General features: G+C 35.0%; 2 protein-coding genes across 2 annotated transcripts in view; one reads left to right on the forward strand and one right to left on the reverse strand.

Moving 5' to 3' along the window:
- Positions 1-366: 366 nt before the first annotated feature.
- LOC127845503 (SOSS complex subunit B1-like) overlaps positions 367-26,408 on the forward strand; it is a 70,196-nt gene continuing 44,154 nt past the window's right edge. The window contains exon 1 of the mRNA XM_052376488.1: positions 367-464. The gene's annotated coding sequence lies outside the window, so the exon portion shown is untranslated. The remainder of the gene's footprint in view (positions 465-26,408) is intronic.
- Positions 5,017-13,261, reverse strand: LOC127844717 (neuronal acetylcholine receptor subunit beta-2-like). Its single transcript, XM_052375146.1, has 5 exons — positions 13,126-13,261; positions 12,127-12,206; positions 6,943-7,065; positions 6,108-6,206; positions 5,017-5,997 (listed from the first exon to the last, which is right to left on the reverse strand). The coding sequence occupies exons 1-5, from the start codon at positions 13,259-13,261 to the stop codon at positions 5,278-5,280; spliced, it is 1,158 nt and encodes a 385-aa protein (XP_052231106.1). The 3' UTR covers positions 5,017-5,277.

Raw genomic sequence — 26,408 nt, forward strand, 5'->3', positions numbered from 1 at the left:
ATGTAAACATAATCTGGTACCCGTGTCCGAATATTGGTTCACAAAAAATTGAAGGGCGACAACACAGTCGTAGAGTAGAGTCTACACAGTGATAACTACCCCTCATCAGTGAAAAAATACTTAACTTCGTATGTTTGGAGTTAAGACTGTGTTGTGTTTTGTACCCACTGTTATTTTCTAAAAGTGGACCTCTTGTTTACTTGTTTACATAATTATACCCCTAACCCCCCTAAGCCCTCACTTTTTATTGCATTTTTCGAGTTTTCATTTTTTTTAGTTTGAAACTGAATTATACGCACGTGCGTACTGCCGTATGCCTAGGTACGCCCCTGTAGTATACACTTCCATAAAAAATTAGATGAACATCTATCATATTAGCAATGAAATAGTTGAGAGTATCACTGACTACATCTACTAGAATATTTATACTTCGGATAATTGAAAAGTCGGATAAACAGACTACTGTACATATACATATTAAATCTCATTTAAAAATCAGGTCTATATCTATGAATTACTTGCTTCCCTGATGAGCTCACCTGAGCACAAAGTGCTCGATGGTTTGTGCATGCGTCTGTTACATTTTTTCTAACCCTTTTTCTCATAAGATTTTAACAAAACTTAACTGGAATAATAATTGAGACTCCATTTAAAATTGAGTTATTTTCTTTCAAAGTAGTTCAAATTGTTTAGGTCCATTGCAAAATAAAGTGCCATGAGCTTTAAATAATATGATCATAGGTGCTACCTTATGTACGGGCAAAAGCTTAATAATTTGATAGCTGTTTACAAATAACAGTAATTTTATAAGTACATTTCAAATTATTCTCACAACACATCCTTGCAGGCTGCACATTTTGTTTTGGAAAACCTATTATTGGCCCTGGGCTTTTTTGAAGCTAAAATTGGAAACACACAGCTTTGAAAGTAAATGAAATGTGGCGATAAGTGTGAATGTCTTGTGTATACAATTGAGGTTTGTCCTGTTTCAGAATTACATATGCTGCCTTTCAACCATGTGTGTATGTTAATTGATAATATATCACATGCTGCCTTAATTTAACATATTCTTTAGCGGCAAATATTTGTGGTTGGATAATTAAACGATTTTCATCTTATCGTGACACTATACTATTTCGGTGATGTCTGTTTTTTTCATCTTGAAAGCAAAACTGTGTCACGATAGTCAATTATATATTCCCCTGACGATTTAGTGAACAAGTACTGACCCTCAAAGTTTGCGAGATGGATTTTAACGCGTAATAGTAACTGGGCCACAATGCATGTCGTTTGAACATACAGAGAGTAGTCCGGAATTCCTTACACTGAAAAGTGCTACATCCTTTACGCTGAGCACAGACACAGTGATGTGGCCAAAGTTCAGAGGTTTTATCTCGAATCAGCCTATGAAATATTCGAATATATTCGTGCGTGTCTGCTGGCGTTATGTTAAAGTCATTTAATGTGAAAAGTTGGGTAAAACAGCTACGCCGAATAGGCGCTTTAGTGGTCTATACCCATGGTTATGTCAGAGTTGTTGACACCGTGTGAACTGCTAGGGTAACAAGTTATGCATTAACAACAAAGTATGGTTCAACAGGGCTTTCTTTATGACTACCTAATTTGTGAGTAAAAGGTGTTGCTCGCAGATTTATTTATTTTCTATTTTCATCAATTATCTTATTGTATATTTTGAATTTGTATATGGTGTTAAATATCAAAAGTTTTGTACTGGGAATTTCCATCATGCAATTATATTCATAGTGAGATAGGTATTCGATATTGCAACAATATTCATTTAATATTATGGTGATTGCAAAACATCTTTATATTGAGTTCTCATTACCATTTTTATCATACATTATATGCTTTCAGGACGCCACAAAAGGCCACGTTGTTGTTATTTTGTCTAAGTTATCTCTATAGAATAAATAGAATGGTAAATTGTGCACACATATATCGACCCGTGCGTTAGACACACTCTTTATAAATTTGAAAGGCTTGTGTTCGTTTTAAACTTGCGATTTATTTTGAAAAATGAGTTGTGTCTTAAAATATGCAATAGCGAACAACTTCAATGCCTTCAGCGCTTTGATTGATTTTTTAAATGTCATGTACACAGGTTGCCTAGGTGTATTATAGACCAGTTCATTGTTATTGTTGAATTCCGGTTTTTTGCGCATGCGCAATACACTGGTAGGCAAAAGCACTGGTTACAGTAACGTTAAAAATTGAGATAACGGAACGTGTTGAGTCAATAAATCGAAAACAAACTCTAAAAAAACAAACATAATAACTCCTCAATACTATTTCAAATATAGCATTCTTAGTGCCATTATAGTTTATTAATACATTTATTTGCATATTAAAAAAACGCGTCATAAGAATCAAAGTAAAAATGGTCTGAAAACTGAAACACCGACAGTGTGACAACACAAAGAGCTCTTTGCATACGCCGTATTATTTTTTACAAAAGAGCTTCAATGAATAACAAAAATAATAATACATATAATTATAAAATTATAGTTAACAATGGTATGAGAACGCTAGTGAGATAAAAAAACAACAACTATGAGTGATAGAAAGTGTAACGGGTTTATAAAGAATAAACGTACTACAAAGCCCTATAAAAAACGAAGTGCTTGGCGGTATTTACATGTAATTTTAAAATTGATGGGTTTTGTACAATGAATGACACTATTGAGAAATATTAACATTCAACTGAAAAACACAACTTCACATGATGCAAATTGAACTGTGTATTCATGTATAATGAAAACTCGTAACTAGTGAAAATGAGTGACAAATATCTATACATTTAACACACAGATATATATATCTTATATATTTCGTAAATGTTATTTACCCCCGCTGGTGTCAAAAGTAACGTTCGTGCATTGCCGTAACATTCACTCTTCATTCGGAATGACGTAGTTTTAATTAACCGATGCCCGATAAATATGTTAAATGTTTTAAGTAAATTTTAAAATTAGTTTTTATGAGGAAAACGGGCTTGCGTCTTTCAGTGTACATTTTCTTATAATCTTTATTTGACACATGACTATTTACTACATGACTTTTAACTCTAACAATATGTAACATATTTAAGTTAAGAAACAGTATAGTACTTGTCGTTAAATTACTCAATTAAATGACTGCTTAAATCTACCAGAAAGAGAAGACATGGTACAATCAATTACGTTTAATGACCAGCCTGTCATCTGCCAACCGGTGTGGTTTATGACACTATGTTGTTCGTTAAGTCTGGACAGTATCTGATCAAAACGAGATAATCGCGGTTCGTGATGAAATAGCGGACAATTAAACACCGGAATTCAAAGGCTTACACGATTTCAAGATTGATGCAAACAATAAAATAAAAACAATTAGATTTAAATGACTGTAATATTTATTTCATTTTTCAAAGTTTTAGTTTTCCGAGACAAATTCCATTATGATTATTTTTTATATGGTGTGTATATAGAATTTCTATTTATTGTTTTCAATCTTATCTGTTACACTACAGCAGAACAACTTGTTGGCATGTTTAAAAATAAAATCTATCAAACTTGTATTACTATATCAGAGGGGGTTATCACGTGAAAAACAAAATGGCGACGTCCATGCCGAGACAGATATTTTGCCGTTTTATACCCTTCTTTACTGTTTTAAAGCCGCTCTTTTTCCAGCCATATCAGCAAGAAAGACATCAGTGTTTATTTCGTAATAAAATTCGTTCTATATCTCGATTTTTCTCACTGCAAAATTCCTTAGCGGGATAACCCAATTACAGCTCCACTAAGTAATTTCGCAGCGAGTGAATTCGAGATATAAAGCGAATTTAAATACCAAATAAAAGCTTGTTACGCAATTACACATTGTTCGTGGAGAACACACAGTAACAACCAAAGTTCATTTATGTTTTAATCAAGATGTATTTCTGTTGAATATTTTCTAACACAACGCTTGCTAATGATCATGAAATACAATTTTACAGCGCGGCGGCCAACATGGCCGCCACGTCAAGAAGAAGCGACAAATCACAAAGTTCTTTTCAGACCTAACCGCAGACTGACTACTTCTGACTACACCTCTACATTTTGTCTACTGGTTAATTTGCATATATTTTCTTTATAACTTTGATTGGTCCTTAGCTAACGTGCATATTGCTGATTGGTTGACTTGCTGGAGTATACTAGAAAAACCAATTTATTCATGTATTTACATGCTTGCCAAATACTCCAAAATCTTATTACTTTGCATTGGTATAGAGTTTTACTGTTATGTTTGTCGGTGCAATATTTTGTGTAACCTATGCAAATAAGACTTTTCGGTGACCCGTTCATCTGTGCTATTTCAATAACTGTGTGAAGTTATACTACTCTCATGTCTTTATGCTGACCCTTTCGTTAATTGAACTCATTATGTGATCAATGCAACTGTTTGTGTCTGATGTAAACCTTTCATGAATAAGTACCTTGTTAAACATCCAGACTCTGGATTTTTCTATTTAACTATACTATCACTTTGTTGACCTATGTTTACTTGGTATCGAAGAACTTTCCAATATTTTTAACTAGTTTTTAAAATATCTCCTTATTAATTTCTATCATTTGTTATACTATATAAACATAACTACTTAATTTATTTATCACTATGGGGTTATTACGTCACAAGCTTATCCATTTCTTACTGATATAGCTGAAAAGTGAGGGTCTTTTAAAACGTAAACGCAGGTAATTAAGGATATAAAACGGCGAAAACTCCCTGTATAGGCATGGACGTCGCCATCTTGACTATCACATGATTACCCCCTCTGTATTGGGCCACAAGCATCGTTTATGTCTAAACATATCAGTGTGGTTTGTATATACACTAAATGTCGAGTCGGGTAAAATTGTATTTATAAAGAATTACCAGAAATATAAACACAAACACACACACAAGCCCGAAAGTAAGTACTCCTGTGAATTTTTATTTGATGTTTCATTGTACATGTATTATAAATTTGCCGTTTTGACGAATTATAAAACGCTGCGTATTTTATTTTATCATACAATCCATACATGCAATTTCATTGCAACTCATCATTTCTAATTCCGACATATGGCTCATTAATTTAATTATTACACATGAACACACAAACGTTGATTTTGATTATAAAGAACGATAATGCTATTTTCTTAAAAGAAAATTCATACGGTATCAGTGAATAATATGAGGGCAGTTTGAAATAAACAAAATCACAAAAACAAAGTAAATTGAACTATTAAAATGTCACTCAAAACCCGGCGTCGGCCTTTCTGTCTGCACATCTGAAGGGTAAGAGTTCATGGCTGTTAAAAAACAGCCCATCGACGATGCGACGAGGATGCATGCGAATATCACAAACAGCACGACGTCCAAAAAGTTTGCAACTTCTTTCCACGAGAATTCGACGTCACCAGTAGAAGTCTCATCAGACATTCTGCTTTCTGTGCGTGTTATTGTTGACTCGATCCTTCGCGGCTTGGAACAAGATTTACATTTCAAACATCGCATGAAGAAAACCAGAATGCGAGGAATTGTCACTTTATCATCAAAACTGGAAATGCGTAGAAGAGCCAACGCGAGGACGGTTGTCAAGGTGCTGCAAGTGGTTTGGATTATTAGAAAGACCGATATCAACGATATGGAGTTTGAATTCTGTGGTAACGATGAAGAAACAATGGTTAGAAAGACGGCGAACGCCAAGAAGACCGAAATGGAGAAACCGGCCTTCTCTCCGCAGTCAGTCGGCAACAGGAAAACACAGATGTTCAAAATTGCTAGAGTCAAGATAGGGAAGATAACAGACAACATAAAGTATAGTGGTTTTCGTCTAATTGTGATGGAAAAGGTTATTTGGCTTAAAGCGAGATGTTCCCCATCTGTGCAACTGGAGTTATTTATATCCCAACCCGGATTGGGTTCGTAAAATAATAGGTCGGTTCCACTCGATGCACATTTCAGGAAAACCTACAAATACAGATAATGCAAATGTAAACGCTGTTGTACCGTTGTTTTAGACGTAGCCAAATAGACAACACATTTTAGTTTGCACTTCTAAAGATGTGTATGTACATTACCTCCGTTATCTGGTAAGACCAAGCTTGAAACTTCAGGTAGCATGTCTGATAATCGAACGGGAAGTTTGTGATGTCCATTGAACACTTGGATTCAAACACCTTCAATTAGGAATACAGAAGGCAAAATTGGCACATTTTTTGGTTAAAGGGACCTTTTCACAGATTTTGGCAGATATTGAAGTTTGTCATTAATTAAATGCTTTATATTGATACATGTAAACATTGGATCTAAAAAGCTCCAGTAAAACAAGAATAAAATAAAACAAAGAAAAAAGTAACTCTCTACTGGGCACGAACCACTGACCCTGGAGTAAATGACTTACGCTTAGATCAATCGGCCATCCGTGCTCACACAATAGGTGATTATTTTATACTTTATATAAGCACTCCTCGTGGTGTCACAAAAAATTACGACAACAACAGAACTCTCGAAACTATTTCATCCTTTCACTTTTTCAACGCTTTATAAGTTTCATGTTTTTAAATCGTCAAAAGATGCATATAATGGATATTTTAGAACATGGTAAATGGTCAGAATTGCTGTTTCCTCACAATTATCATAAATTCAACGAAAATTGGCGAATGTTAAAAACAATTTAGTTTTGATGTTGTCAATTTACCAAAAAGTGGAAAGGTCCCTTTAAACGTTTGCGAATCTCTCAATTGTGTTTATAATCTAACAAAATGTGCACACCTAAGACAAATATATATATATATATATATATATATATGTATGTTGTTTGAAGGCAATTAAATTCAAATAATTATATGCGCAAACATTTATAAAATCACTTAAGTGTATGGATTCTGTGAATATCAATGACTTTATACGTACTTGAAAAGGAGACCAATATACTTCCCCGCTGTTGTAATTCCTCACGTTGAGTGACGACACACCGAGTTCCTTGTGCTCCAGATTAGAATTTCTCAAGGCAATGTCAGGCTTCCATACCTCATTCTGCTCAAAAAGTGGTACATAATCAGTATCCATATGAATATTGTGTTTCAATTCTTGTTATTGACATTATTTATAAATAAAGTTGACTACTAATAGCGAAAGTGACAGGTTTGGGCCAGGACATGATCTGGGAATAGAAGCAGGCCAATCACTAACTTTAAATTCGAGTGCTTTATCAATTAACCTACCGATATATTCGTATAATGAAAAACATAACGCTTTGTTTCACTTTTAAGGGTATACTTTATTCAGCTTGGGACTATCCGCCGATTTCCAAAAGTCAAGCTTTTTTATATAATGCCATGTTTTGTTTGTCCGGAGCAAACGGTATACATACGAACTTTAAACTTCATACGTATGTAAATAAATACAAATGAGGCAGAGTACAGAGCCCAGTGAATATATATAACGTATTACGCAGTTTTTTAATTGGTCGATTACCCTTTTTCCGAATATTTTCTTTAACTTTAGATTGCAAATACTCTTGGGGAATTGATAAATGAGTGTTCATTACACCGGCATTGCAACTGTATATTTATGATAATCAAAGACAGTGGCATGTCTAGTAAAGACCGCCTATCAAGTTGACACAAGTATAGCTCGCCAATACTAACCAGGCATTGACAATTGTGTATGAATAATTAATATAATTTGATTTCCGCAATGTAAGCGATTTTAATCAATCGGAGCGTACCTCACTAAGTGTGGTAGTATGTTTTTTTTAAACTCATGCTCGAACAAAACCGAATACAAACATAGAAAACAATCCACGCTTTCATTTATTCAAATGTAGTTAAGGAGTGTCAGGTCAATGTTTGGTGAGCTACAAGTTCAGTTAAAAGCGGTAGACTGCGCTAGTGAATGACCGGTTAGCGCAGTTGTTGATACATGCACTCCTCAACTAAGCGTACTGGGGTCAATTCCAGTCCCCGGAAGCATGTGAGTTTGGTTGGTAGTCTCCATACCGTAGAGGAGGAATGTCGTCTGGTTACTCCGGCTTCCCCAACAACACATGACAACACCAAAAATAAAAACCTTCCAGTAACGACTCAATAGTTGGAAATTGCAGCTATAATTAAAAAATCTCTCCAACATTCATGAGTATAGTAAATACATTATATAGGATAGCTGGGATCACTCCGGGTCTACACATAATGCAGCAGAAGGCGCGGAAGGACCTCATAAACTTTGAAATACACAAACAGAAAGCGCTCGTTCGTGGTTTCTATTTCATAATTTTAATAGTATGTATTTAGAAAGATGTATTGAATAAATAGAATGTTGACATGTGGCCAATATGCGACAGAAATGTCATTATGATCGGTCTCATTCCATCTTAGAAACGCGTCTTTCCAACTGAAAATCAGCAATGCCGCTGTTTTCATCGTTTCTTTGGCTTCATTCAGCTCATTTATGGCCATCAGAAATAGTTGCACTGTAACCTCTGTGAAAAAAAAACAAATCAAATAACAATAATTTTGTCGTAAATGCGACACCTCTTGTGGCGATTGTACTTCGCAAACACCCAAAAATGTTAAGGAAACTACATGTATATGAAAACTTACATTTGTGAGCATAAATGTTCTAGAAATAATATCAATATCATTGTACAGTTTTATTAATTGTATTTGTTTGTTAACGACACGCCAAAATCTTCGTGTTTTAACAATTTTTATTAATAAAAATCGAATCAAACAAAACTAATGTCGTTCTTCCGTTTAATTTTTGGAATTTATACGGCGTGGTTACGTGTTAACCCATTTATGCCTAGCGTCTAGAAAAAAAAGGCCTTGGCAAACAGCGTAGACCCAGATGAGACGCGGCATGATGCGGCGTCTCCTCAGTGTCTGCGCTGTTTGCTTAAAGGAATTTCTGTAAAAAATATTCTAAATATAGAAATAAATATACTAGACGTCCATAATTTTGGAAATAAATCGATCCAATGAAGAAGGATGGGAGAGTCCACTAGGCTTAAATGGGTTAAAAGAAAGGTTAAGAAGACGAGTGCTTTAAGATGCTTAAATTGTGTCTGGGAGATAATCAATTATTATTTTAACGAGAACGAAAAAGAGAGAGAGGAAGGACGTACTGGCAGAGCTTGTGGGAAGATAGGCTTTAAGAGAAATCAGCGTAATTGACCTTCTACTGGTCGAAAACTGTAGTAGGTGATCTTATTGACAGAGCACTTGTGAAATGAAACTTGAATCGGGATTAGACGGGAGCAATATGTCTTAGCTATTTCGCAGGCACCGGTCAACCAATCACTGACAATAGCTGCTCATAGCTTGAAGTAGATTGCAATCATCAACGAATCACATGGCAAACTGGTGTGTATTGTAGTTCCCTCGATGTTTTATTGCCAAATGCCAACTTTCTGCAAAGTTTAAGGCAGCCAGATACAAGATGTGGCAATATTATTTAATTTAACATTGTTCTAATGTTCGCGTCTTGTTAAACAGGCTATTTATGCATAGTTGCCATTTTTCGGCGTAAGCTGCATAAGCCAGCTTTTCACCTTAGCCTGACCTTTGTAAGTGTCCAATAAAATTCCAATAAAATTTCCCGCGGCTAGGTACGAATGAATACACTTCATTTATTCCATTGGCTGATTTGAGTATACCACCAGAACATTGGAAACATATCCGCGTCTTTGTAACACTGTTTTACTGTATGAAACAATTTTATCTCGAATGAAAAGGCTTAATAGATAGAACAGTTTTACACTCAATTCTCGACATCAATACAGTTTGTGCGTACACCTTTTATTTTCATAGTATTACCAGCGCAAGAGCGTTTATACTTAAAAGGCTATGTTCTCATATTTAGTACTTACTTCCTTATTCCTGTCAACATGTTAACATGTAAAAGTATAACGAGCAATGGAAGCGAGGCCTCACTTTAAAGCATTGCATTTCAACCCGCGAGGTATATCGGGTCAATTCGCGGACATTCAGAGTTTATATACAAGTCATCACCGGAGTTGGCGGCCAGTAAAATAATCGTTATATAATAAAGACGCTATCCGTGAACTAGGTGACCTGGAATTTTCTTTAGACCAGAAATATGTTAAATGAATATATTCAGCAATATAATTATGGTATGTAAATAATAGATTCTTAATGTGTTTTCAACAATACAATGATAAATATTATTGTTGATAAATTTAACAATAATTATTCGTCCATATTGCCTAATGTACTAAAGTGATATTATGAGCATGTAACAGTTTATAGGTGTCTATCGCAACCGTTGATTATTTTTGATGTTTCTACTTCATATACACTTATATTAATTAATGCAGCATCATCATACTAAAACAATATACCAGAAAGAGAAAAATAATGCATTTGAATATCAACCGTACTTTCGTTTGACAACTGATCATGCGTTTACGAGTTGAACCTAAATTTAGTTTTAGTGCAGATTTGTTCATACGACACAAAGACACGAAATTGTTTTACAGATCATTTCAGCTTACAGGACTGGGTGGGTCACGTAAGAATATCGAATATAAAATATATTTTTATAAACAACTGGTAGCAAGGTGAGTTGCAGATAATTAATCAGTAACCACATTTTAACTAACTATTTTGACCTGTTAATTCTTTTCAGCTCAATTCAACAGTGCAAAATGCCCATAATATCACTTTAAGCATTAGCACGATGATAATTGATACTGTTAATAATCGAATCAAATAGCAATGCCCGACAAACCACTAAAACAGGTTTGTTCAAAGAACGCGCCTATAAATACGGATACTTCTCGTGTGGCCGGTTGACTCATATGTTTAAATTTCACTTCCATTCTTCTTTTGGTTTTCTGTTTTGTAGGTTTATGACCAGCAATATGTTATAATGTAAAATAAGCCGCGAAAACTCCCCGTAACATCCCGTACTGCGTGTGATGCAGCTCAGAACTGCACAGAAATAGACATTCGCTATACTTGATCTCATTCATTAAACTATTTACGCCGTATATCTTTTTTAAAGATATTTCTTGTTTGACATGTGTTACAATTAGGGATGGCAACGGTTAATCGGTTAACCGGTTATCCGTTTCTTTAGGAGGTTAACCGATTACAAAATTAATATTCGGTTACTCTTGCAGAAAATGCATTTTTTGTTGAACGCAATTAATGCTCAAATCGTTAGCACCGTTTCCTTTTCAATCAGCACACACCAGTGATGGTTTTCATCCGTATGCGAAACATAAATAGACTACTACAGAATTAATGTAGTGAATGACTTGAAGGTGATAGTAATCTTGAATAGTTTTTGTCGGATATGTTCGTCCCACCGATTGTTTATGTTTATGTGAACACTGGAACTTTTGATAGAAACTATTGAAGTTCATCAGTAACTATTTAAACGTTTTGCTATATTGTTATGTCTGGTTTAATTGTGTATATGTAGATAGGATGTCATATTAAACACGGCGTTGCTAAGTTGACGCAGCTAACCAAACCCACGTACAAAAAAATAATGACATCCTTTAATGCGCTCGATGGAGTCTAAAGCATAACCCACATATTTAAAACTCAGTCAAGCAGAGCCATTTCAATAACTCGCGCAAGTAAACAAGATCACTTAGTATCCCATTAACATTACCACGCTTTGTTTTATTATTCCCCGAGCGTAAAAACGCTTCATTTATTATTAAATGAACAAAGATTTTGAGAGAGCGAAAGTAATAAAATAAAGTTGTTTTTTAACAAGCATCATATATTATCCCATTATGATAAACACGCTTCATTTATTATGTATTATCCGTTGATCAAAGTCACGTTTCATATAGTATGCCATTAGCAAACGGACTAACGCTGAATTTCAAATACCACGCTTTTAAGAATGTTTACGCGTTTCTAAAACACTAAACTCTGTTGGGAAAACTAAAATGTTAGGGTCAGTGATTTTATAATAAATAATCCGTATATTTAATGTAATGTGACTTGTCACAACGTGACTCATTCTCTTTTCATGTAAGGCAATACGTGCATTCAAAATTAATCGTTCCCCTAACAATCCTAATTGAACGGCGTCATATGAAAATGGGCTCTATGCCATATGCGGCCAGCGTTGCTCAAGAGCAGCCTGCGCAGTCACGTAAGGTCTCGTGGTCTCATTGGCGTACAGTGTAGCTTCTGGCAAGACAAAACGAATGCGTTAATTGGTCTGGAGCTACATGTGTCGAATAAGACCCATTTGCGCATGACGCGGATTAAATAATATTCAGTACGTTTGTGTACTCGAATACAGCCAATGCCATCGTTAAGTATAGCACTGCACTTTGGTGTTATCGCAACTTCGAAAGTCAACTATTATAAATAAAAATAAGTTGCATTTATATATCATCATGATAGTTCTCCTTTTCCTTTTCCTAATTATCATCAATTTCAGCAGTGTCATGATCATCAATATCGTCATCATTAGCAGCAGTACCAGCATCAGTGGCATGTCACTGCATTAGAGTATTATTATAACCACAATTGTATCATAACTCTGTGATAAATATCATACATCATTGTGTAATTTAAAAAGGGACGTGTTCACAGATGTTCACATTATTTGAAGTGTGTCATTAAAAGCCTTTAATAGGTAGATTTTAACATCGGTGATACAGAGCTCCGGTATAAAAACAAAGACACAATTTATAAACGAAAATCAAAGCAAACTATCTGCTTAACGAAAATCCAGTGTATGTTGAAATTTCGTCCCTGATTAGCCTTTACGGACTGCACAGGCTAATCTTGGACGACACTGTACGAACATGCCTGGATTTCTCACAACGCTGCAAGACAATCAACACGACGGAGTATATTTGCATATATATGTAATTGTTTATAAACGTCAAAGACCTTTATGCTACATATATAGGTCTTTGTAAACGTATACGTTTTTCGGATGTTTTTTTATTTATGTGGTACAAAGACAGTCGGTTAACCGGTTAACCGCTCCAATATCGAAACAGGTTAACCGGTTACGGATTTCTTTGGTTTGCCATCCCTAGTTACAATATTTCAAAATAATTGTGCAATAAGTTGTAACGAATAGAATTCTTACCGGTTGTCTTCGACTGGTCGTCAGCGGGTCGCACCCTGTGGTTGTACTTATTCTCGGCGAACAGCTTTGTGTACAGAGCCTTTACATCTTCTCCGCTGTAACTGGTCGCGTAACGCTCATGCGCAATCAAAATCATCGCTGCGAAAATGGTAAAGGGGAAAGACATCTTCTGAAATAACGGTAGTTGCACACTTAAAAACACGGACCACACTATAAGACGATATCTACATATGGTAACAAATTTATTCTGTCATTGAAATATATAATCGATTGTATTAATTATGAACTGAACAAAAAAACACACATGCATTAACATATTCAAACCCTTTCCTAGCATGGAGGTATACACTGATTACATGCATGAAGGTACTTCTCGTTTTGGCGTGTCTGTTTGTTGGCGACATTCAAACCCACCAAGAATATGAATATGAATAAATTTATAAATTCTCGTTAACAACAAGAACAATTTATTTAATATTTGACATGTAACATCAGCTAGTAGTGTTCGATAAAGTTTCAAATCATGCCTCCGGGGTGATAATCGCCCTGTATGTGGGTGTGGGGTGAAATGTTTTAAATTCGCATTTGCTTAATTTTAACATTTTGTTTTCCTCCAAATCCATCAGATTGTGGTATTTTTAAAAGATTGTTCAAATCGCACGCCTGGGTGTTGAAACTAACCACGTGCAACATTATTCCATTTTTCTATCTACTTAAGCTATTTAAATAAAACTGTCCGACCGACGGACGGACGGACGAACGGACAGAATAAATGGTATACCCTTCATATTGTGAAGACAGAATTTCACGGAAGAATAGTAGATTTTGCCCCATAAAAGAGAAATTCCATCAGAAAACAGCATGAATTTGATGATCGGTCCACATTTTATGCAAATATAAATACATTACAAGAAATATGACAAGAACGTTTTTGCTATTCCAGCATGTAGAGTAATTATTGAGCTTCAATAACTGAATATGTGATATTATACAAACTTAAATGAACGCATATAGAGCATGTTTAAAAAATTCGTATGCATGATGTTGTAGACACTTTGATTCCCGGTACAGGACACTTCGGATAACGGAGACCGAGATGATCGGTTAAAGAAGTGTCCATGAAAATGTGGCATCTGACTATTTAAACATTTGAATTTGAATATAGTATTTTATTAATTACCATTTATTCTGAAATTATTTAAAGTGTATGTACATTACTTCAAAATATTAAATTAAAATATTGTCATAATATACCTCATAATGCATCCAGACTTATTTTCGAACATTTATAGTTGTTTAATCCGCCAAAATTCAATTTCATGATACAAAGAAAAAACGTCTTACATATTTTTAAAATGTGTCATTTGTCAGATATTATAAATCAAAGCGCTGAAGGCACTGAAGATGTTCGCTATTGCATAATTTAACACGCAATTCATTTTTGAAAATCAATCGCAAGTTTGAAATGAACACACGCCATTCAACTTTATAAAGCGCACGGGTCGAGTTTTGTGTGCACTTTTTATCAGCCTTATTATTTCATAGAAATAACTCAGACAAAATAAAAACAACATGCTTTTTGGAAGTTCTGAAAGCATAGAAAGTATGATGAAAATGGTAATGATAACTTAAAATAAAGAAAATTTGCAGTCACCATCATATTAAAGGAATATTTTTGTCTAATATCAAATGACTATCACACCAAGAATATAAATTCATAATGAAAGTTCCGTGTACAAAACTTTTGATTTTTGACACCATATACAAATTCAAAATATTCAACAATCTTCGTATCTTGTATATGGAGGAATAAAAGTATATAAACATTGCTGTTTATGCTTTACTTATTACCCGAGCAGTTCACACGGTGTCAACAACGCTAACATAAACATAGGTATAGAGCACTAATGCGCTTTTAGGCGTAGCTGTTTCAGTTTTCATCTTAGTGACTTTTACATAACGCCAACAGACACGCATGAATATTTTCGAATATTTAATAAGCTGATTCGAGATACAACCTCTGAATTTTTGCTACATCACTGCGTATGTGCTCAATTCAAAGAATGTAGCACTGTTCAGTGTAAGGAATTCCGGACTACACACTGTATGCTCAAACGACACAAATTGTGGCCCTGTTACAATTACGCGTTACAATCCATCTCGCAGAATTTCGCTTTCGCCTCCAAGATGAGATAACAATCATTAGCGAAATAGTATAGTGTCACGACAAGAGAAAATCGTTTAATTATCATACCACAATGTTTGCCGTACTTGGTCAGCACGTCTGGAAATCATTCCTTAATGTGTGGATAGGCTGCCATTATTAACAAGTTTGCTATTTTCAATTCAATTTTGTATCAAAAAGCATTGTTCTTAAATGTGGCATTTTCAATTCGCAATGAGATTTGTAATGACCCTCGTCATGCGAAAATGGGTCTTATTTCATATGCGCCCATCATATAAATAGCCCACTCAGCTATCTCTCCTTCTGGTAAGGAGAAACATAACATATTGAGTGATTTTAAAGCGAACAGCATCGCCTATGGCCTGACTGCGCAAAAGCACATGTTGGGTTTAACAAACGCTTGCCGAAACGCATAAGACCCATTTTCGCATGACGGCGCTATTGACGTGTGATTTAAATGTGTCGAAAGAAAACTGCGTTTAAATAAAATATAAACATACGATATATTTCGATAGTGAAGAAAGATACTCATAACAAGGCATATGAGGACACATATGAAGTGCTCTACCGTAGTATATATTTTATTTACTCACACTAATGTGTGGTTTGACAATGCTAACACACATTTCATGCGGTGAATATGCAGCTTACAAGTGAAAAACACAACACAATAGTTTAACTTTTGTTTAATTGTATTTAATTATTTAGAAAAGTAAATTGCTAATTTTATTTCAAAGTCAGCGTATACGCCGACTACATTTTTAGAAGGCATTTATTGTTATAAATATATTTAATATAATATATAAAGTTGTTTTCGGTTTTAGCGATTTAAAAGCATTTTCGAGGTTGCCTATAGTATGCCTGTAGTAATTGATGAACTCATATCCAACTGTCTATACATTGAGAACTGTGAATATAAACAAGCTTAACCTTCTACTAACCTTCTACTATTGCATTCGTATTATTATTATAAATTGTTTGTTATATTCGGGTTTAGCAATAATGAAACTTTTTTTTGTCTATCGTATCGCTGAAGTTATTGTTGAACTTATGTTCAACGTTTTATTAATTGAGAATATAAATAAGCGTCAACTTTTTCCCGAATCTCTCAATTTACGACCTGCACTACGTCATTGAGTTGTATGCGAGAGCGTAACCTATTGCGTTGTTATAACTCGTAAACTTTCCTTTGTTTATCGACAGGCGCATCTATTAATAGCCTCATATCATGAATGCCAAAACAACCGGGAAAAAGAACCACGTGACCAAATAGGACGCAAAACGCAAATACCATGCGACTACGACTTTTATTATGTAAGAACGCTCCGCAAATCCTTTGGAGTCGGAGCCTTGTGATTGCTATTACGTAAATAATTGACCTCTAACTGAAGTAAGCAAAGGAAACGCAGCACCTAATTGACCAATTCCTTCTATGTGCGAAGGCAGATTGAATTTTACTAATGTATGGTTTGCCTATTATAACACACATTATAATGCGGTAAATATGCGACTAACAAGTAAAAAACACTATAATTAAACTTTTGTTTTGAATTAAGTTATTTAGAAAACATTATTCCAAACCTTATTTCAAAACAGCAAGACTACATTTTTTAGAGAATATTATTGTTATATTTAAATGTTTTTTTAACAATTTCAGCGATAATGAAACATTGTTGTATGTTGTCTATCGTATCCCAGTAATAATTGTTGAACTCGTGGTCAACGTATTATTAATTGAGACCTGTGAATATAAACAAGCGTAACCTTATACTACTGCGTTATTCTCACACGGACTCCCCTTTGTTTATCGCCAGCCTCAGATTTATGAATGAGCTGAGCGAAAATACTACGTCACGCACACGCAGCAGAAAGTGAACTATTTTAATCATTCATAAACAATCTCCTCCGCGACACGTACAATACGATCATTGTTTATTGATTCTTTTCTATAAAACACCGTTCGAAAATATTGAATGTAACACGATATTAATATAATGTTTCCATTTGTGAATACACATAATTGAAGAACTCAAACCTCTTGCATAAATTATACAACTCTTTCTTGCGCGGATACGCAACGGGTATTGGGTTAATCATACCTAGGCCGTATCGACCTGAATTTCACACTAAGCACTTTAGACGGGCGCTAAAGCGCCCATCTAAAAACACTCACTTTTGTGGAACGAGCTGATATGTTCGCACGTGAATACTGTAACAATTACTGGGAAGCATCTAGTATTTCACACGGTTCAACTGGTAACTATGATACTGCCTCCTGGTTTATTGGGGGCGATGTTAAGGAAGACCCGCCTACTAATGCGGATATAACCTGTGGAGTTCTTATTGGTTGGGTATCACAAAAAAGGTATGGTATGGAGCCTATATATTGGCTGACATATGTCGCGTACCATGGGCAGTGACTAAGGTTGGTAATTAAATGCAAAATAAACGAAGTGTAGGAGCAAATGGGCTGACATATGTCGCGTACCATGAGCAGGGACTAAGGTTGGTAATTGACTGCAAAATAAACTAAGTGTATGAGAAAATTTTCCCCAGAAATCGATGCAATAATGCCTTACACTAACATAAAGTCGGTCTGATTCTAACTTAATATTAGAAAATGTCAGTTTCGTACATGGGTACTTTTTGCATGAATAGAGTACCAGCGTTAGTCAATAAGTTATTTTAAGGTACATATAATTCTTTTTATTTGTTGGTTCATTGTGGACAATGTAGACTGCCAGCTTTAGTCAGGTGACCGCCATACGCGGAAGACCACTAAAGCATGTTGGACTGTATTCAAACAAATCAACCACATGTAAACTGAGTCGTTAGGTTATTCTTCATTCAGATCATTTGGTTAATATTAAAGCCATTAGCACAATTGGTAGCCTGCACATGTGCCTTATTTAAGTTTAAGAATGGCTTTGTGAATAAGGCCATTGCCGTCGCAATAAAATGCAAAGTCGTATTGTTCACATACAATTATCTTTCTTAAAAATAGTGAACCTCAATAGGTTAAACACTTTGCGGTAAACGCTTAGTTTTATCCGTAATAAATGATAACATTGTAAACGACGTGTTCACTTCAATAACAGGTCAAACATATATACATATTAATTATGGTGTGTCAGACGTTGCACAAGTAATATTTCAATACTAATAAGTTATATATGATAAACATATGTTCAATAAACTTTTATTTATATGTATATATATTTCGAACATACACATTGTATATTAACTTATAATCTATTAAAAAAATATGTGTATAAACACCGATATTAAATTATGTTAAAAATATGTTTTAAAATCGTAATTATTTTCTATAATTCTATTTATTATAGGTAAAATAATGTCATACATGTATTTAATAATTCTTTAATGGGGCCAATCTATAAGTAGATTGTGATGTCAATGCGCTATTCAGTCAGAAATGACGTTGTTGATTTTAACGAGGGATTTTATGTGATGAGTGTGACTTGAAGGCGAGAAATCGCTAAACATGTTTGCATTATTACGAAATTTATATCGCGATCTCGCATTAAAGCTCGTGACGCTTGTAATTTATTGTAAAAGTGTATGTAAAAGCTCGTCGCCGCTAGCCATTTTATGAGTGTGTTATCTTTAAAGTATTGTTTGTATTGATAAAGTTGTATCAAACGTGTTATAAAGAGAAATTACCAGAATGACCACCTCATCCAATTATAGACACCTCAATTTCAGGTATAGTCCCCTGTGGCATGGCACAATTCTGGAGAATGGCTTAGATAATTTCTTTCACATGAATGAGATATAAACGATACATATGGGAACGAAAATGAAAATAACTTAATTGATAATGCATAAGCATTAAGCTACCTTTTAAGAGATCACTTCTAAAGATTACACCTTTTTACGCCCCAGGCCAAAAAGTATGCTCTGTCAAACACGAACAATTTATTTGCTACTTTAAAACTATCAGCCATAACGCTCATCAAATATTCCACAGATCAGATAATATAATATATCTGATCACTCCTCAACACTAACTATATCAATTATTCCCTTGACCATTGACACATGAATGTCCTCTGAATATCGATAATGCCACTGTGGTATAGCTTGCACTGGCCACGCCTACTTGCAGGACACGCCTCCGGCATGAATGCCTCTTTGATAACATGTTCAGAGACGGACTGTCTTGTATGCTTGACGAGTACGGATGTAAATAAAACCAGTATAACTTTCAATGGTGTTTGTTCCTTAAATGGAGTTCCTTTAATGGGGATAAATAGTATATTATGTAGAAGAAACACTACAGTTGGTGACGAGGATATGTAAAACGTAAAATTAAGTTATCCTAAATGATGGAAAAAGAAAACGACTATTTGCCCCGATTCGATGTGCATGGTGAGCCGTCGGGATTAGCGGCAAAGTGGAAACGTTGGTTTCGAGCGTTTGAACTGTATGTTGTCGGGAAAGGAATTAAAGACAATGACCGTAAACATGCATTGTTGCTTCACATGGCAGGCATGGAAGTGCAGGATGTATTCTATACTTTGCCGGAAGGAGAGGGAGCACACGTTTATGCTAGAGCCGTCGATGCGCTAAGCAAGCATTTCGAAAACTATTTGCAGTCTCAAGGAATCGAACACAGGCGAAATACTCCCATGTGGCCGCAAGCAAATGGGGAGGTTGAACGTCAGAACCGTTCAATACTAAAGCGATTACGAATATCTCAAAGTCAAAATCGTAATTGGCGATTAGACCTCGACGATTACCTGATAATGTATCGAAGCACACCCCATTCAGTAACGGGTATGTCACCTGCTGAGATGCTGTTCGGTCGTAAGATTAGAACATGTGTTCCTGAAATTAAAACGCATAGGCGGGAAGATAGCGAAATCCGTGATCGTGATTCCGAGAAAAAGGGGAAAGGGAAACTATAGTCCGACGCACAACGAAATGCGAAAGAGAGCGAAATTGTACCAGGCGACAAGGTTCTTTTGAAGCAAAATAGAAACAATAAACTCGACACTCCGTTCAGTTCCGATAAGTACTCGGTTATCAATAACAACGGGAACAGCGTGATTGTACGTGCCGATGATGGTATCGAGTATCGCCGAAATGTAACGCATATGAAAACAAGAGCACCGCCTTGCGGGTGCAGACCGCTAATCTATTTTCGTTTTAAAGGTGAAGGGAATCTCATTTTCAATCACAAAGGAGGGAGGGGTTTATAACATTATCTTCCAAACATGCGGAAAAAAATCGTGGGTGGGGTGGGTGGGTGGGGGGGGGGATTCTTGGGTGCGATGGTTGGACGGTATTTCAAACATAAAATAATAAAAATAAATATTTGTGTTTTTTAACCGTTTAAAAAAAATTGTGGGGGGGGGGGGTGGGGTGGGTGGGGGTTATAGTGTGAGGGCGTGGTGGTCATTTGTGAGATGATCTTAAAAAAAAATATAGGGGGGGGATTCGGGGGGGTGGGAGGTGGGGTGAGGGGGATTCTTGGGTGCGATGGTTGGACGGTATTTCAAACATAAAATAAGAAAAATAAATATTTGTGTTTTTAACCGTTTCAAAAAAAACTTGGGGGTGGGGTGGGGGGTATAGTGTGAGGGTGTGGTGGTCATTTGTGAGATCTTAAAAAAAATAGGTGGGGGGATTCGGGGGGGAGAGGGGGGAAGGGCACGGGGGATGGTTTGGGTGGAGTCTATTGTGGTATGTCAGGTAAGAGTAGTTTTGTCAAAGTATCAATCAAATCTAATCATAAATAAAGAAGTTATGGCAATTTTAGCAAAATTTAATAATTTGACCTTGAGAGTCAAGGTCATTCAAAGGTCAAGGTATAATTCAACTTGCCAGGTACAGTAACCTCATGATAGCATGAAAGTATTTGAAGTTTGAAAGCAATAGCCTTGATACTTTAGGAGAAAAGTGGATCGAAACACAAAATTTAACCATATATTCAAAGTTACTAAGTAAAAAAAGGGCCATAATTCCGTAAAAATGACAACCAGAGTTATGCAACTTGTCCTTTTACTGTACCCTTATGATAGTTTGCGAGTGTTCCAAGTATGAAAGCAATATCTATGATACTTTAGGGGTAAAATGGACCAAAACACAAAACTTAACCAAATTATCAATTTTCTAAGTATAAAGGGCCCATAATTCCGTCCAAATGCCAGTCAGAGTTACATAACTTTGCCTGCACAGTCCCCTTATGATAGTTAATAAGTGTTGCAAGTATGAAAGCAATAGCTTTGATACTGTAGGAATAAAGTGGACCTAAACACATAACTTAACCAAATTTTCAACTTTCTAAGTATAAAAAGGGCACATAATTCTGTCAAAATGCCAGTCAGAGTTACATTACTTTGCCTGCACAGTCCCCTTATGATAGTTAGTAAGTGTTGCAAGTATGAAAGCAATAGCTTTGATACTTAAGGAATAAAATGGACCTAAACACAAAACTTAACCAAAATTTTCAATTTTCTAAGTATAAAAAGGGCACATAATTCTGTCAAAATGCACGCCAGAGTTATCTAACTTTCCTGCCCAGTCCCCTCATGATAGTAAGTAAGTGTACCAAGTTTGAATGCAATAGCATTGATACTTTCTGAGAAAAGTGGACCTAAACGCAAAACTTAATCAGACGCCAACGCCGACGCCGACGCGATTGATGACGTCATATGCCTTCATGTAGTCAATATAGAAACAATATAGTTTATCTTTATTCTGAAACTGTTTTTCTATAAGGGCATTAAGACCAAATATTGCATCGACCGTGCTACAGTTGTGTTTAAAGCCGAATTGTGCATCCGTTAGAATGTCATTTGTTTCTGCCCATTGTTTAAGACGTTCTTTTAAATGCTTGTAAACAATTTCGCAAAACAACTTATTAAAGTAATTCCTCGATAGTTATTTGGGTCTGATATGTCTCCACGTTTATGAATTTGTATTATAATTCCGGATGCCCAGCTGCGGGGAAAATGATTTTTTATAAAGTATGTAGTTCAAAATAATTCTAACGGCCTGACGATGACATGGATTGTTTCCGTAAAATATTCATATATAATATTGTCACTCGCATGAGCTTTATAATTTCTTCTGTTGATATAGGATTATCGAGTTCGGGGAACGAAGGTTCTGTTTTGAGCCTATTATCAAATTCATGTAAAAAAGTATCGGCGTCAAACGAATTTATGTTAACGTCACCTTCGTCTGCTAATTTACTAAAATAATCGTGAAATTCGGTTAACGGTATCGTATCTGAGTTTTGTGATGTAGTTTTACGTTTAAATAATTTCAAAAACTCATGGGTGATTTTCTTCTCATAGAATTCATATGCCTGCTCTGATCAGTGTTTTATTTTAATTTTGTTTTCCTATATGTATACTTAAAATCCTTTTTCGATATAATCATTTGTTCTCGTGTACGCTCGTTTTTATTTAGATTATACTCGGTTATAGCTCTTGTGAATCGAGATTGTTTGGTTTTACATTCTTCGTTAAACCACTTTTGTTTATTTTTATCAAAATCTATAAACCCTTTACTTTCAAGTTTTATAATGCGCTTAAAATACTTTTCTCCTTTAGAATTTAAGTAGTTCGAAAATTCTCCCACTAGCATATACGGATCAGAGTTTGAATCAATTTGTGATAATAACATTTGTTCCAGATTATGTACATCGCACGAAACATCACGAAGGAATTCGCATTTTTTCTCGGGTTTCCATTTAAAATAAACAATGGGATTTATATTATTAATATTACTCGTTGAGACATCGTTATTCGTGCGAAGAGCAAATGTCAGCGGCGCGTGATTGGAGAATTCCGTGAACTTGTTAACGGTAAAATCTAAAATATCCTTAAAATTGGTAGGCGCAGTTAATAAACAACTAAGCTTTCGCCATTATGTGTATAGCACGTTATTTTACCTATATTTTGATCATTATGTAAACGTCCGTTCACGATGCGAATATTAGTCGCTTTACATATATCTAACAGATAGTCACAAAACATATTAATCCTGTTCAAATCATATTTCGACATAATCACAGGCCAGCGGAAAGAGCAGCACAACAAATAAGTGTTTTTCTAAAAGTAAAACCTAAAATACAATTTGCCTAATATTAAAATTCTATACAATGCCAATATTATCCTCTTCATATAATCAAAATCTTACCTAGATTTGTCATTGCATCGGGTTAGTGATTGTTAAAATCTACCAATTACACGTGCCAATGTGCACTTGGAATTGTAACTCGTGGATGACAATCAATGCATGCACTTAAAGTGCCAAGATAAGCATGTGTTGTCCTCACAGGCTAATCAGGGACAACACTATCCGCTTAATATAATTTTTCGTTCCAAGTAGCTCTCTTCATCAACAAAAATCCAGTGTAGATTGAAATGATTGTCCCTGATTAGCTTGCATGGACTTCACATGCCGACTTTTAAGAGCCAGCAGGTCAAAACGAACTGCGGCCTAATAATGGAAACAAGTTTTGTTCATATAACACTTTGTTTGTGCGGTAAATTCGACAAACATCTTGTCAACTTGTTGTGGCCTCGTTCTGATTTCGACTGCCCGTTGGGCTTACGATTTCTAAATTTTATAGGCCAGAACTCAACCTCTGACTCATCGAGCCGCGTCTGTCTGATTTAACAGACTGAAGATATGTAAAGAAAATACACAGACAGACATACAGACAGACGGACGGACGAACGTATGGACGGACGGACAGACGGACAGACAGACAATTATTAATAGCTTTTTATAAAAGATGCTTTGTCACTGTATACTCATGTTTCACTGTTTTTGTGATATGAGCTTAATAATTGTCATGTTGTTGTTGTTGTTGACATACAGTGAGGGATTAATAAGTTCCACCGTTTTTAACACATTGAAGTACTTATAAACAGATGGTTTGATATAATCCTTGTTTATGTATTTTTTTCTAAAATCATTATACGGAGGGCATACACAAATAAATTCATATTCATCCTCAATGTCATTTAAATCACAGAACATGCAGTATCTTACAGATCTTTCCTCTACATTTCTAGCGTAACTACCCGTTTGAATTCTCAAAGGGTGTACAGATACACGTAATCTACTAACATATGCTCTTAATGGTTTAGGAAGAAAATATTTAGATATGGTTCATATACTAGAGATGCTTTAAACTGCCTATACATATCCATCATACAGCTTTCGTTCACAGCATGGTACCATTTAAGTTTAATAGAGTCAACAATTCTACATTTAAATACAAACAAAAATGATTTCATATCAAAAGCATGCGCATTTTCGAATACTTCTGGAAAACAATAATCATTTAACATCTTTTTTACATTATATACCCAATTTTTACAATCATTTTCACAATATCTAACGGCTTCGTTGTGTACATATTTTAAAATGATGTTGTCGCTTGACTGCAGCTTAAACAACTATTTCAGTATACTATGTATAAAAAGCGGATATCTCCCAAGCTCGCCATACATCATATTATTACATGTATTAAGTCTTTCTTTTAAGAGACGTTTTAGAAATTTAAGACGCAGCCTTTCTAATTCTTTTGATTTAGTATATCCTTAAACTTCTGCCCCATAACTGATGATAAAGCCTACAAAGGCATAAAACAATTGACAAAGAGTACTAGGCTTCAAATCATAGTCCTGACATTTACAAAGTAAAACATTCATGGCCTTAAGCTATTTACCAACTAAATATTCTTGATTAAGATTCAAACTACCAGTATAATTTAGAACAATTCCTAAATAATTAAAGTCACTAACAAATAAAATCACTTACAACTTCTATTGTCTGACTATTGAAGGTCCACTTCTCTGAGGTCATTTATCCGCCTCGCTTACGAAAACCCATAATTTTGGTCTTATTAATGTTAACCTGCAATCCCCAAATGTTGCAGTAAGTGTGCGAATGGTCTAAATGGTTTTGAATTTCTGTTGGATATTTACCTATAATAGCCATGTCGTCAGCAAACAAAAGAAATAAAATCATAACATTTTTTTAAATTTATGCCTGCATTAATATCATCTTGGAGATAAAGTTACAAGTCCTCAACAAAGAGAGAAAATAGCAAAGGGGACATTACCTCCCCTTGACGCAAGTCTACTGAGTATGAGAAATAGTCAGAAAATGAAGAAAATGACTTAACTCATGATTTAACATTGTTATACATATCTCTTACAACTCGCAAAACTTTACCCTGAATTCCCGATTTAAACATTTACAACCAAAGACCGTTTCTATAAATAGAATCAAAACATTTCAACATGTCGACAAATATAACATACAGACGTTTATTTTCAAACATATAGTTCTGAACTAATAACTGGAGTATAAATATTGCATCTCCAGTAGAACGTCCTTTCCGAAATCCGATTTGGGCGTCCGAAATAATGTTATACTCATTGGAGACATTTTCAACTCTGTTATTAATAACTTAGGTAAACAGTTTAGAAAGACAGCTTACAAGTGTAATGCCTCTGTAGTTGTTTACATCTTACTCGGAGCCCTTTTTGTGTAATGGAACAATAATACATGTCCACGCTTCGGGGAAAACTCCAGAGTCTATTATCTTATTGAACATATCACTCAAAGGCAAAGCTAAAATGTCAATAGATTCTATTAAGTATTCATTCAACAAATTATCAAGTCTATGGGCTATGTTCCGATTAAGTAGTTTAACGGCTTTAACAATGTCTTCGACAAAGAGAGGTCTATCAAGCTCCGGATGAACGCTATTCGGCAAATCAAAATTAGTATGTTCATTACAAAACTCAGATTCGTCATTTTCACAAATAAAAAACATTTCCTCCTAAATTCTTTAAAAAGTCTCGAAAAGCATCTTAAGGTATATTTCCAGATTTATTTTTAGTTTTTGTTCTAAGGTGTTTCCAAAAATCTCTCGGTTTTCTTTTTCTAAGATCCTCAATCTCATTCATTTTCTTTTTATAACTTGCGTTTTTCTTTTTCCGAATAATACCTTTATCATGCTTTTTACGTTCAAATAGATTTATCCGATTTTCTTGCGACTTATCTAAATTAAACTGACTAAGGGCATGCAAATAACTAT

This window comes from Dreissena polymorpha, chromosome 9 (assembly GCF_020536995.1).
Source record: "Dreissena polymorpha isolate Duluth1 chromosome 9, UMN_Dpol_1.0, whole genome shotgun sequence".
Lineage (NCBI taxonomy): Eukaryota > Metazoa > Mollusca > Bivalvia > Myida > Dreissenidae > Dreissena > Dreissena polymorpha.

What these genes read in the sequence shown, in the direction of transcription:
- LOC127844717 (XM_052375146.1), bottom strand. Translation starts at nt 13,261, where the DNA reads ATGATTTTGATTGCGCATGAGCGTTACGCGACCAGTTACAGCGGAGAA. An exon ending in AGCAACGCTGGCCGCATATG is followed by an intron (nt 7,066 to 12,126) that starts GCATAGAGCCCA and finishes CTTTTTGAGCAG; the next exon opens with AATGAGGTATGGAAGCCTGA. An exon ending in GGTCTTACCAGATAACGGAG is followed by an intron (nt 5,998 to 6,107) that starts GTAATGTACATA and finishes CTGTATTTGTAG; the next exon opens with GTTTTCCTGAAATGTGCATC.